Raw genomic sequence first — 12,909 nt, 5'->3', positions numbered from 1 at the left:
GGCAGCCCCGGTCTCCTGCTGTCTCACCTGGGCCCCGGGCGGCAGGGCCAACAGCAGCCCCTGAAGCAGGAGGAGGAGGGGGGCGCTGTGCACCCTCCCGAGGCAGAGACGTCCAGATGGTGTCATGGAGAGAACCTGCAGAGAGAGGGAGACAGTGAGTGGGGTGGGGTGCGCCTTGGAAGAGGGACCTCCCGCCCTCAGAGTCAGCCACCCTGAAAGGCAGGTGACAGAGGAGAGGACGAGGTGCAGGCCGGGAAACCCCACGATGAGCAGGGGGAGACAAAAAGAGACAGGAAGGGAACAGAGCAGAGTCGCGGCAGAAACAGAGAATGTGTGACAGGCGAGAGAGACTGGCAGGCGAGAGTCAGCGCGGCAGGGAACAGCCCAAACCAAACCCACCCAGGCCCAGGCCCAGGCCTAGGCTGGGGGCCCAGGCCAGAGGTACAGGAGGGGCCGGGGGCCAGGCAGAAGGGCAGGACGCGCGGGCAGGAGGCTGGTGCCCGGGCAGCCCAAGGAGATGGGGGCAGGAGCGTCTCACCTGCTGTGCGGGGCCCCTGGGCCCGGACGCTCGGGTCCCTTTATAGAGGAAGCGGCAGTGGCAGCGTGGCAGGCGGCGGGCGGGTTCTAGGTCGGGGCTGGGGCTCGGGGAAGCCCCCAGGGCTTAGAAGATGCTGCTGTTTCAGTCAAGGCAGGAAAGGCTGAGGCCTGGGAGGGAACCGCAGGCCAGGGGTTCAGGCAGCTGAGTTCTGGGAAGGGGAGTGGGGTCAGGGGAACCGGGGGCTGGGAGGGCCGGGGAGTAGGGTCAGGCTTAGGAGTTCCAGGGAAAGGGCAGTCAGTTCGAGGAGGAGAAGGGGGAGCAGCCGGGGTGTGGACCGCAGGCCCGTTTCCCTGAAGAGCACACGTGTAGTCTGCACCCCGGCTGATTGCCGCCTTTTCTCTTTGCCCATTTCCTTCTCTTACCACCCCCGCCCCTGTCCTTGTCCCCAAAGGACTTGTGACACTTGTCCTAGTATGCATACTTTCCAGGTCATCAGGCAGGTTTTGGATCCAGAGGGTCCATGCAGACGCCCTGCCTGGGACATCCAGGTTTCTGCCTGCGGTCCTGGCCAAGCCTCAGTGGACCTCCTTCCACTCCAAAAGTTGCCTCGGCTTGGGAGAGACTTCGTGGCCCCTCGCCCGGAGGTGATGCCAGTCTCATCCCGCTCCCAGATACCTTCCGCTTCGTCCCAACCTCAGGTGGCCCCCACAGATCAGATTTATACAGCGCCAAAGAGACGCACGCTCCGGGGTCTACACGGCAGACGGCTTCCCGAGTTCTTCATAGCGGAAGTTTCCGAGTTCCACCCCGAAGGGCCTGAAGGCTGGTGGCCTTGGTGAGCTGGTGATCGTGGAACGGCATTGGCAGAGCCAATTGCTTCTAGAATTGTTCAGGATCTCGCTCTCCTTTTTGCTGGTATAGCACTTCGGTAAAGGGAGCGCTTACGTGTGCAGCGGATGAAGTGCCCCTCTATACGTAGCTAAGCAGCCTCCAGCAGGCACATACTTTCAGGTCACCAGAGGTCCCCTCATGCCCTCCTCTGAAAGATGCCATCAACAGGTAACCAACAACTCTGGACCTCCATCACCATGAATTGCTTCTTCCTGCTCTATTTATTTATTTTTTTTTTAGATTTTTGCCATAGAGTGTGTGAGAGAGAGAGGAGAAGTGAGAAATCATCCCTGTGGGGCGGATGGCCACACCGCCGTCCGTTCTCTCTTGTTCTCCTTGTGGGATTTTGGGCATGCATGTGTAATGCGCCTGGTGTGTTTTTCGAGCAGCTGGGTCTGGGACTTGAACTGTGGAGTCAACCCTGTGGGATCCAGCATTTTAATGACCATGCCACCCTCTGGCACAGGTCTGCTCTCTGCTTCGTAAGAATGAAGTCACGCAGACTGTGCTAGCTCGGGTTTGGCGTCTTGCACTCAACACTGCTTTTGTGAGAGTCGTCCGTGTGGTTGCACGGCTCGGTCATGTTTGATTTTTTAAGTCGCCATGCAATATTCTTTCTGTTTTGATTGCCAGAGGGCGCAGGCACTCATCACAGAGAGACGGAAACAGACGGAGTGTGAAGTACCACCCAATGGGATGTGGGGATGCCGCAATTCCTTCTCCATTTCTCCGTCCTATTGGGATTTTGGGGACAAGTGCACTTGGTTGTTTTTCATGTTGCAGGAGCAGGGATTTGAGCCGTGGTTGACCATGTGGGATCCTTAACTGCTAGGCTCCCGGGCTGACTCTGCTATGTAATATTCTATTGTATGAATACACTTTTTAAAAAAAATATTTATTTACTTATTTAATTCCGTTCATTATTATCATTTATTTAATTTTACCAGAGAGAGACAGAGATAGAGAGAAAGGGAAAGTGAGAAAGCAAGCCGCCAGGTCCGGGCTTCAAACCTCCATTGGTCATGTGGAAATCCAGTGCCTTTAACCACCATGCCACCTGCTGGCCCCATACGAATATACTCTAATGTGTTCTTCTGTTGATGGGCATTTGGCTTGTTTCTGATTTTTGGTTAATATGGAAAATATTAATGTAATATTCTTGTACGTGAGTCTTTATTTATTTTTAACTTGTAATAGGGTGCATGCACTTGCTGGAGAGAGAGAGAGGGAGGGAGAAGGTGAGAAAGCACCTCCTGGTTTGTCTCGGTCCCTTCCCCATTCTCTCAGCATCTTGGACATGTACACGCATGCACCTGGCGTGATTTTCGAGTTGCATGGTTCGAACTTGAACCGCATAGTCGGTCATGTGGTATCGACGCCTTAACCACCCCGCCACCTGGCTGACCCTAAGCCAGTTTTCGCTTAGCTTGTAAGTTATAGGCATAAAAAAAGAGAAGTATCTGTAGATGGCTTTATTCCATTTTCATAAGGCTGAGGCAATACCGACTGGCCACCTCAAATAGTATTAAAGCTACTGATGTTCTGATTCCATCGGGAGGGTTTCTGGGGCTGGGGCTGGGGGAGAATGAAGCCCTCCGTTGCAGTGGACACACTGGTGCCTCTTCAGGCTCAGGGGTGGTGGGGGTCTGGGTGTCCTGTGGCACAGAAATCTTCAGGATGTGTGTGAACTGTGTTTCCTGTTTCCTTTTCCTACTTGAGAGCCTGCAACTTTGCATTTCATGCATTTCTAGTCTTAGCTATTATTTCTTTGCATTCTGTAAGGGCAGAAAGGTATGATCCTCACCCCCCCCAAAAAGAAAAAAAGAAAAAAAGGTACCGTCTCTTTCCTTACCTCTCAGAAGGGTTGCAGAAGACACTCCTATGAGGGACCAGCAGTTGGCGTAATGGCTATGTCGCTGGACTCCCATGTAGTCGACCGCGGTTGAGTGCTGGACCTGATGGCTTAAACTCATGCCAGGCATGTGTGCGGGTGTGCCCAAGATCCTGAGAGGAGAATGGAGGAGAAGGGATTGCGGCGTGCACACTCCCTCTAGCAAAAAACTCTCAAACACTCCTAGTAAATTTATTTAGTCAATGCTTGACATGAGAGCCTTCAAGAATGAAGACCTTGGGGTCAGATGGTGGTGCAGTGGTAAAACGTGATGCTCTGTGAGCTGACCACGTGGTAGGGTTCCTGTCTAGAGACCTCCCTGGGTACACTGGGTTTGCGTGTGCTGATCTGGAGCTGGCTGGAGCTGGGGATGGATCAGGGCACAATGACCCTGTTAGGGTACTGTCTCTCTCTTTCTCTCTTCTGGAAGAAATACATAAATAAAACTTAAAACAAAAAGACTCAAAGACTCGGGAAAAAACTATTTTATGCTTAGATCGAGTGAAAACCAGATAGTTGTGTAGAAATGTAATTGTACGGGTCCTGCAAGTGGCGTGGTGGTTAAGGTGCTGGACTTCCACATGGTCAACTACAGTTTGAGTCCCAGACCTGGTGGCTTGCTTTCTCACTTTCCCTCTGTGTGTGTGTATGTGTGTCTCACTCTCTGGTCAAATTAAAATAAATGAATGAATAAATTTAAAAAGTTAAAAATATATCTTTTTTAAAAAAAGAAATGTAATTGTACAAAGGGTATGATCGAATGGTAATAGACCCAGGGAGAAGCCAGCCAGGCCTGTCTGTTAGAATTCTTCTTGGCTGGATGGCAGTCCTTCCTCCTGGATATGGGGCAGGATCTTTCTGGAATGAGGGTCCTACGACTCACTATCAGACAAGGTAGATCAGAATGTATTTATGCCCAGACGGGTTCTTCTGAGTGTGGCTGAAGCAGCAGAAGTGATTCTAGTGTAGACAAGACCATCAAAGCGTCTCCAAGGAAACCTGTCCCTGATCACCACCCCTGTTACGCATTCCCATAAGCTGCCAATCTCTGGACCAGTTCATAGCAAAGTTGTGTTTGAACGACTGATCTCTTTCTTTCTTTTCTTTTCTTCTTCTTCTTTTTTTTTTTTAGAGAGGAATCTTTGCTATAGGGCACATGTGCTTGCAGGAGAGACAGAGAGACAGAATGCAAGAAATCAACTCCCCCACCCCCAAGACAATCCCCTCTTCTCCATTCTCTTCTTGGATTTTTTGGCATTCACGCACATGCACCTAGCATGAGTTCTAAGCTGCTGGGTCCAAGACTCAAACCACGGTCAATTTTGTGGGAGTCCAGTGATGTAACCATTAGGCTAACTGCTGGTCCCCTGGCGTGAGTTTTAAATCACCAGGTCTGGGATTTGAACCGCAGTTGACTATGTGGGAGTTCAGCTACGTAACCATTGTGCCATCTGCTAGTCTCAAGACTGCCTTCTTAAAGGAGACTGGAATCAAAGTCTATTGGTGCGAGTTAACATCCTTCAGTTTGGACGTTTAGTTGATCTTCTGTTTAAACATGGGTCTAATTTATTTGCTGTTTTATTCTTCATACACTTCAGTTGACTTAAAAGTTCATTTCTCATACATTAAAACTTTTGAACAGTTAAAAAAAAAAAGGGGGGGACCAGCAGGTGACGTGGGGGTTAAGGGTGCTGGACTCACACATGGCCAACTGTGGTTTGAGTCCTGGACCTGGTGGCTTCCTTTCTCTTTTCCTCTCTCTCATTGTCCCTCTCTGGTCAAATTAAAATAAATAAATAAAGTTAAATAAAAGAATTCTTAAAAAAAAAAAAAGAATTTATTTATGGCCAGCTCTTATACAGAAAGGCAGAGTAAGTTTACAGTGATATTTCTAGGCTTCATGACTGGCTTTGAGGAAGAAGGGTCCTATTTTCTGGCTTGCCTCACAAGGGAGGGAGGAGAGTGAGAGGCAGGAGAGAAGAACGTCAGAGAGGTCTTGGTTCTGAGGCTGCTTCTGCGGCCTCCCAGTCTCCTCTAGTCCAAGGTTCTCATGCCAAGCCACTGCACTTTGGGGGCTGCCCTGAGGCCCGCTGGTTTCCATCTCATCTCGCTGCGTTAGCTTTCTCTCTGCTCCACGTGCATGGGCGCCTTGTCTGAGGCTTCGGGGATGCAGATTGAGAAGACAGCCCCCTGACCTCCAGAACTCTCAGGCTATGGAGTGTGATAAGCTCCATGACAGGGAGCTCCTGGCAGCCCACAGACAAGCCATCAAGGCTGGCTGCAGGGGAGAGGTGATTCAGGCATTTGGCAGTGAGGCCAAGAGATGGGGAGGGAAGAGAGTGTGAAAGGCTAGCCATCTGAGAGAAAAGTGCCCAGCCGTGCCCCTGGGTACAGAGGGAAGGAGCAGAGGCTCGCTTAGGTAAGCTGAACCATATCCTGGGTGGTTTAAAACCAAGAAAAGAAATTTGGGTTTCATTCTAAATAGGATGGGGAGACACCAAACACTCGGAGCGAGAGACTCACCCAGGTCGGTATATGAGAAACATGAGCTGGAAGTTCTGTGAGGAGCGGATAGGGGCTAGGGGGCAGGAGGCTGGAGGGGGAGCCGGAAGCACGGAGGCCAGTGAGGGGGGCTGTGAGGTGACCCCGCCAGGGGATACAGGGCCTGCATTCACACAGAGGCAGCAGGAGAAAGAGAGGAGGGAGTTTCGGGGCAGAACCTGCATTGCTTCATGTCTGGCCAGCTGTGATGGGGAAGAAGTCACGGCTGTCTCTTACAGTTCTTGGTTTCGATCTCAGCCTCTTGCTTGTTTAACCTTATTCTCTTTTGAGTCACTGTTGGTCTTCCCCTTGACCTCTGCTCCTTTTCTGTGTCCTCCTTTTACAGAGGGTCCTTCTCCAGGATGTTGTCTCCTTCTGCTTCTGTGAGTAGACAGCTGGGACACCCCAGCTAAGATAGATTAACATATAAAACAGGGGACTAGCAGATGGTGAAATGGCTATGTCACTGGGTTCCCATGTAGTTGATCGCAGTTCAAGTCCTGGACCCGGCAACTTAAAACTCACACCAGGTGTGTGTGTGCATGCCCCAAATCCCGAGAGGTGACTGGAGGAGAAGGGATTGCAATGTGGCCATCTCTTCTGGGGGGCGATTTCTCACTTTCAGTCTCTGTCTCAGTCTCTCTGGCGAGTGTGCACGCCCTATAGCAAAACTCTTTTAATATGTATATATGTATAATGGGACCTAGTCTTGGTGTCCCAGTCAGAGGCAGGCTAATTGCTATACTGGAAGCCACGTGGCTTACTGTAGGTTTGGATCCCTGGGCTTGGCTTGAAGACACACAAGGCACCTGCGTGTGTGTCCGAGTTCCTGACAAGCTGGAGAGAGGCTGTGGGAGTGGACTTTGGTGTGAGACCCTGTTGAGGGTGTTTTTCTGTCTCTTTCTGTCCCAAGCATGTGTTATCATGAATAACAATAAACCTTAAAAAAAAAAAACAGTATTGCAATTAACAGTGAAAAACAGAGAGAAAAAGAGAAACTTCTGTCAGAGAGGAAGACTGGGTCACCAGGGACAGAAAGGGGAAGGCGAGGGGCAACGGGGAGACGTGAGCGCGGAGAGGAAGGAGGAGCGGGGAAGGCGAGGCTCCTGACACAGGCCTTTGTGACAGCGCTGGAGGATGCTCCTTGAGATGGGCCAATCTTGGTTTCAATCTTAGTTTCAGAGGTTGTGTGAAATTTGGTTTCTTTCTTGGGGAGGCCAGAAGTCGGTCTGGGGCTTTCCCTGGGTGGGAGGGCTGATGACTGGAGTCTTGTGCCCCAAAGCCCAGGGAAACAGCGTATAGTGGTCTCTGTGGAGAAACTAGTGGCATCGAGTTTCAGGTCTGAGCTTTCCAATGAGGCTAAAATGACATTAGCCTCAAACTTGAACTTAACTCGAAACCTAACTTGGGACTTAATACAGTACCGGCTTCAACCCTAACCCAAATTTAACCTCAACCCAACTCGCTACTCAAACTGAGCCCCAACTGGAACCTTAACCTCCTATCCAAACACATTCCAATGAATAAACTCCAAAATACAACCTGTCCTCAAGCCAACCCAACCCTGTTTCTAAGACTAATTTGAAACCAACTCGTCTTATTCCTAACCCCAAACTGAAATCCGACTCTACGCGTAAGCCTGATCTAGCCACACACCGGAAGTCGAACTTCATCCTGCTTCGCCCCATCCGGGCCTCTGTGTAGCATTCACTGAATCCCTACCGTACCTGGGTGCTCATCCTGGCAGTAGGAGATGGTGGCAAACAAGTCAGGGGTTACATTCCAGTGGGGCCATGCAGAAAATAAATAAGATGGAGAAATAATCAATAAGGAGTGCTATGAGAAAATTAGACAGGATGATACGATAAGGATGGCGGGGAGAGGGCGTTCCGTGGGGCGGAATGAGGGAGCATGGACGGATGCAGCGGTAAAACACGATGCTCTACATGGTTGGCCGACATGGGAAGGTTCTGGGTTTGCATCTGGAGACCTCCCTGGGTACCTACCTTAACCCTAACCCTATACGATGTACATGCATGCCTATGATTTGGGGTTGGCGGAAGCTGGGGGTGGATTATGGTGCGGGGGATGCTGTCTCTCTCTGTCCTTCTAATTCATGAAATAAACAGTAACAATGAACAAGTAAAAGTAGCAGGGAACCACTCTTAGAGACAATAGTTAGCAAAATCTTCTTTGGGCATTAATTCTGAGACCCAAATGACAAGCCAGAGTGACCAGGCGAAGTTTGGGAGGAAAGCATTCTAGGCGAAGGGAACAGTTCCTGGAAAGGCTAGAAGGCAGCCATGAGCTGGGGATGTTGAAGAACAAAAAGAAGGTCAGTGTGGAAGGAGCACAGGGAGAGAAGACTCTGGGAGGGACCAGCAGTTAGCGTAATGGCTATGTCGCTGGATTCCCATGTAGTCGACTGTGGTTTGAGTCCCATTCCCAGTGGCTTAAACTCACGCTGGGCTCCTGTACATGCATGCCCAAGATCTTGAGAGGAGAATGGAGAAGGGATTGCGGTGTGGCCATCCCCCCTGGGGGGTGATTTCTCGCTTTCTGTCTCTCTGTCTCTCTCTGTCTTTCTGGTGAGTGCACGCGCCCTATAGCAAAAAAACCTCTCAAAAAAAAAAAAAGACACTGGGAGAGGAGTAGGAGAGGAGGTTAAAGAGGAGGGCAGGGGTTGGGGCCGGCAGGTGGCATGGTGGATAGGGACGCTGGACTCCTACATGGCCAACCGTGGTTCAAGTCTCGGACCTGGTGGCTTGCTTTCTCACTTCCTCTCTCTCTCTCTGTCTCTCTCTGATCAAACTGGAAAATAATAATGATAATAATAATAAATAAAGTTAAATAAAATAATTCTTTAAATAAAAAAAAGAGGAGGGCAGGGACTAGATCATATCTGGCTATGTGCAGAGTGGTAAAGCATCCGGGATTTATTTAGCCATGGGATGCCTGTGTGTGTGTGTGTGTGTGTGTGAGAGAGAGAGAGAGAGAGAGAGAGAGGGGTGCACAGAGGTGATTGGATTTATGTGTTTTGTTTTGTTTTTAAATTTGCTAGAGGGCATGTATGCTCACAGGAGAGAGACACAGAGAAAGTGAGAAAATATTCCCTCATGGAGCACCTTCGATCCTTTCTCCGTTTCTCCCTCCTCTCAGGATTTTGGACAAACATGTACATGCACCCAGCATGTTTTCCAAGCTGCAAGGTCCAGGACTCGAACCATATAATCAGCCATGTGGGATCCAGTGGTTTAACCACCATGCCACCAGCTTTGTATGGATTTAAAAAAAATTTATTTATTCATTCACTTATTTTTAGTTTGACCAGAGAGAGATACAGAGCGAGAAAGAGGGAAAGTGAGAAAGCAAGCTGCCAGACCTGAGATCTGAACTGTGGTTGGCCAGGTGGGAGTGTCCAGCACCTCAACCACCACCTGCTGGTCCCGGATTTATGTTTTATAAGATCACTGTGGCTCCTATGTTTAGACTGGCTTGTAGGGAGCAAGAAGGAAGGCAGACCAGTTAGGGGAATTACAGTAATGCTGAAGGGAAGAGAAGGTGAGAAGCACACTAATTTGGGATATGTTTTTTTTTTTTTTGGAGAGGTTTTCACTATAGGGCACGTGCGCTCGCCAGACAGAGAAAGACATAGAGACAGAAATCAAGAAATCACCCCCCAGGGGGATGGTCACACCGCAATCCCTTCTCCTCCATTCTCCTCTCAGGATCTTGGGCACACACGCACACACACCCGGCGTGAGTTTTAAGCCACCGGGTCTGGGATGCGAACCGCTATCGAATACATGGGAGTCCAGAGACATAGCCATTATGCTAACTGCTGGTTCCCTAATTTGGGATATGTTTCAGGGGTACGATGGAGAGAAACAGATGATGAATTGCATGGGCAGGAAGGGATGGGGAGATCGGGAGAGAAGCGGGAATCTCATGGGGTGGGAGAACCCGAAGTTCTATTGTGCATGTAAGTCTCAATCTATTGGAATTCCAAGTGGAGATGTTACCTCGAGGTTGGATCTATGAGTGGGTTTCAGGAATGAGGTTAGAGTAGTGAGAGAAAATTAGGAATTATTGACATGAACTTGGTGTTTAGAACCGTGGAAGGGGTACAATATCTTATGCATTGTTTAAGACCCTGTCAAGGTATGCATGTCCCCCCTGCCCTCCTAAGTGCAATGCATTTTCCATCCTGAATCCCAGAAGTGGCATCTTGGTGCTACCAAACTCCCCGACTTCATCTTCTCTTGAATTCTCTCTGAGATTTAACCTCACTGGACTTAATTCTCTACCCAACGAAAACCTTTCTACCAATCCATTGCACGATATTGTGGAAATCTTTATATATTCAAATCCTCTGTTTCATTTTTTGAAATCTTCAGGGCACTTTGAAACCTGACTTTCCCCTAATGACGCTATTTCTCTCTCTGGTGAAGGCCACTCTTTAACCCCCATCACTAAGGCAAGGGGACAGAGGAAAAAGGTCATGATTCTCTTCTCTCCCCATTGCACCTCCCTCTCTCTTGAAGTCTGTGCCTTCTTTGCATTTATGACTCTCTTCCTGTCTTCACCGCACAAGCTTCCCCACTAGCCCCTGAACATCTGGCATCGGCATCTGTATCTCTAGCTCGTTTTCTCCCTATCGCATCCTCCTCTATCAGCTTTAATGACTTCCACACCACACGGGCCAGATGAATCGTACACTCTGGCTTCTCAGCTCTTCCACTTTCTCCACTCCGACAGCTTTATGCCATCTTCCTCTGGCCCCTGAGAGTTATTTGTGAGCAAGGTTGTACCTCAAACCTCAGCGTTGCTTGGAAGGGTTATATATGTGATTTTTTAAAGAATTATTTTAACTTTATTTATTATTATTTTCCAATTTGACCAGAGAGAGAGAGAGAGAGAGAGAGAGAGAGAGAGAGAGAGAGAGAGAGAGAGAGAGAGAGAGAGAGAGAGAGAGAGAGAGAGAGAGAGAGAGAGAGAGAGAGAGAGAGAGAGAGAGAGAGAGAGAGAGAGAGAGAGAGAGAGAGAGAGAGAGAGAGAGAGAGAGAGAGAGAGAGAGAGAGAGAGAGAGAGAGAGAGAGAGAGAGAGAGAGAGAGAGAGAGAGAGAGAGAGAGAGAGAGAGAGAGAGAGAGAGAGAGAGAGAGAGAGAGAGAGAGAGAGAGAGAGAGAGAGAGAGAGAGAGAGAGAGAGAGAGAGAGAGAGAGAGAGAGAGAGAGAGAGAGAGAGAGAGAGAGAGAGAGAGAGAGAGAGAGAGAGAGAGAGAGAGAGAGAGAGAGAGAGAGAGAGAGAGAGAGAGAGAGAGAGAGAGAGAGAGAGAGAGAGAGAGAGAGAGAGAGAGAGAGAGAGAGAGAGAGAGAGAGAGAGAGAGAGAGAGAGAGAGAGAGAGAGAGAGAGAGAGAGAGAGAGAGAGAGAGAGAGAGAGAGAGAGAGAGAGAGAGAGAGAGAGAGAGAGAGAGAGAGAGAGAGAGAGAGAGAGAGAGAGAGAGAGAGAGAGAGAGAGAGAGAGAGAGAGAGAGAGAGAGAGAGAGAGAGAGAGAGAGAGAGAGAGAGAGAGAGAGAGAGAGAGAGAGAGAGAGAGAGAGAGAGAGAGAGAGAGAGAGAGAGAGAGAGAGAGAGAGAGAGAGAGAGAGAGAGAGAGAGAGAGAGAGAGAGAGAGAGAGAGAGAGAGAGAGAGAGAGAGAGAGAGAGAGAGAGAGAGAGAGAGAGAGAGAGAGAGAGAGAGAGAGAGAGAGAGAGAGAGAGAGAGAGAGAGAGAGAGAGAGAGAGAGAGAGAGAGAGAGAGAGAGAGAGAGAGAGAGAGAGAGAGAGAGAGAGAGAGAGAGAGAGAGAGAGAGAGAGAGAGAGAGAGAGAGAGAGAGAGAGAGAGAGAGAGAGAGAGAGAGAGAGAGAGAGAGAGAGAGAGAGAGAGAGAGAGAGAGAGAGAGAGAGAGAGAGAGAGAGAGAGAGAGAGAGAGAGAGAGAGAGAGAGAGAGAGAGAGAGAGAGAGAGAGAGAGAGAGAGAGAGAGAGAGAGAGAGAGAGAGAGAGAGAGAGAGAGAGAGAGAGAGAGAGAGAGAGAGAGAGAGAGAGAGAGAGAGAGAGAGAGAGAGAGAGAGAGAGAGAGAGAGAGAGAGAGAGAGAGAGAGAGAGAGAGAGAGAGAGAGAGAGAGAGAGAGAGAGAGAGAGAGAGAGAGAGAGAGAGAGAGAGAGAGAGAGAGAGAGAGAGAGAGAGAGAGAGAGAGAGAGAGAGAGAGAGAGAGAGAGAGAGAGAGAGAGAGAGAGAGAGAGAGAGAGAGAGAGAGAGAGAGAGAGAGAGAGAGAGAGAGAGAGAGAGAGAGAGAGAGAGAGAGAGAGAGAGAGAGAGAGAGAGAGAGAGAGAGAGAGAGAGAGAGAGAGAGAGAGAGAGAGAGAGAGAGAGAGAGAGAGAGAGAGAGAGAGAGAGAGAGAGAGAGAGAGAGAGAGAGAGAGAGAGAGAGAGAGAGAGAGAGAGAGAGAGAGAGAGAGAGAGAGAGAGAAAGTGAGAAAGGAAGCCACCAGGTCCAGGACTTGAACCATGGTCAGCCATGTGGGAGGGTCCAGCGCCTTAACCACCACGCCACCTGCCAGTTCACAGAGGCCACCACCTTTAACCACCATGCCACCTGTCAGCCTCAGAAGTGTTGTATTTATAAGATCCTAAACTCCAACTTTCCCTCTCTTCACAACCACCCACTTCTCACCTTTCCCACTTCTTCTCATTGAATTAGTTCTTCATTCTTGCTAAGAGTTCTAGCTTCTTTCCTTGTTTTCCTTGTCTATTTACAAATACTACGTGGTTGACAGTTTCCATTAGAATTTCACTTCAAATGTTTTTGTTTTTTTAACTGGCCATAGGGTGTGTGTCCTTGCTGGAGAGAGACATGGAGAGAGAGAGAGACAGAGAGAGAGGAAAGTAAGAAAGCACCCTCCAAGGGAAATGACCACACCGCAATCCCTTCTCCTCCATTCTCCTTTTGGGATTTTGGGCACATGCACACACTCACCCAGTGTGTTTTTTCGAGCCACCAGGTCT

At 49.4% G+C, this 12,909-nt stretch overlaps 1 protein-coding gene across 1 annotated transcript in view; it reads right to left on the bottom strand.

The window, feature by feature from the left end:
• LTA (lymphotoxin alpha) overlaps window positions 1-1,678 on the bottom strand; it is a 3,547-nt gene extending 1,869 nt beyond the window's left edge. Inside the window, exons 1-2 of the mRNA XM_006154251.3 lie at window positions 539-1,678; window positions 28-135 (exon numbers count right to left, since the gene is read on the bottom strand). Coding sequence (XP_006154313.1) covers window positions 28-126 — 99 coding nt within the window. The 5' untranslated portion in view covers window positions 127-135; window positions 539-1,678. The remainder of the gene's footprint in view (window positions 1-27; window positions 136-538) is intronic.
• Between the last annotated feature and the right edge of the window lie 11,231 nt (window positions 1,679-12,909).

Source organism: Tupaia chinensis, unplaced genomic scaffold (assembly GCF_000334495.1).
Source record: "Tupaia chinensis unplaced genomic scaffold, TupChi_1.0 Scaffold000403_1, whole genome shotgun sequence".
Classification (NCBI taxonomy): domain Eukaryota; kingdom Metazoa; phylum Chordata; class Mammalia; order Scandentia; family Tupaiidae; genus Tupaia; species Tupaia belangeri.
This window is presented reverse-complemented; position numbering and strand designations above follow the sequence as displayed.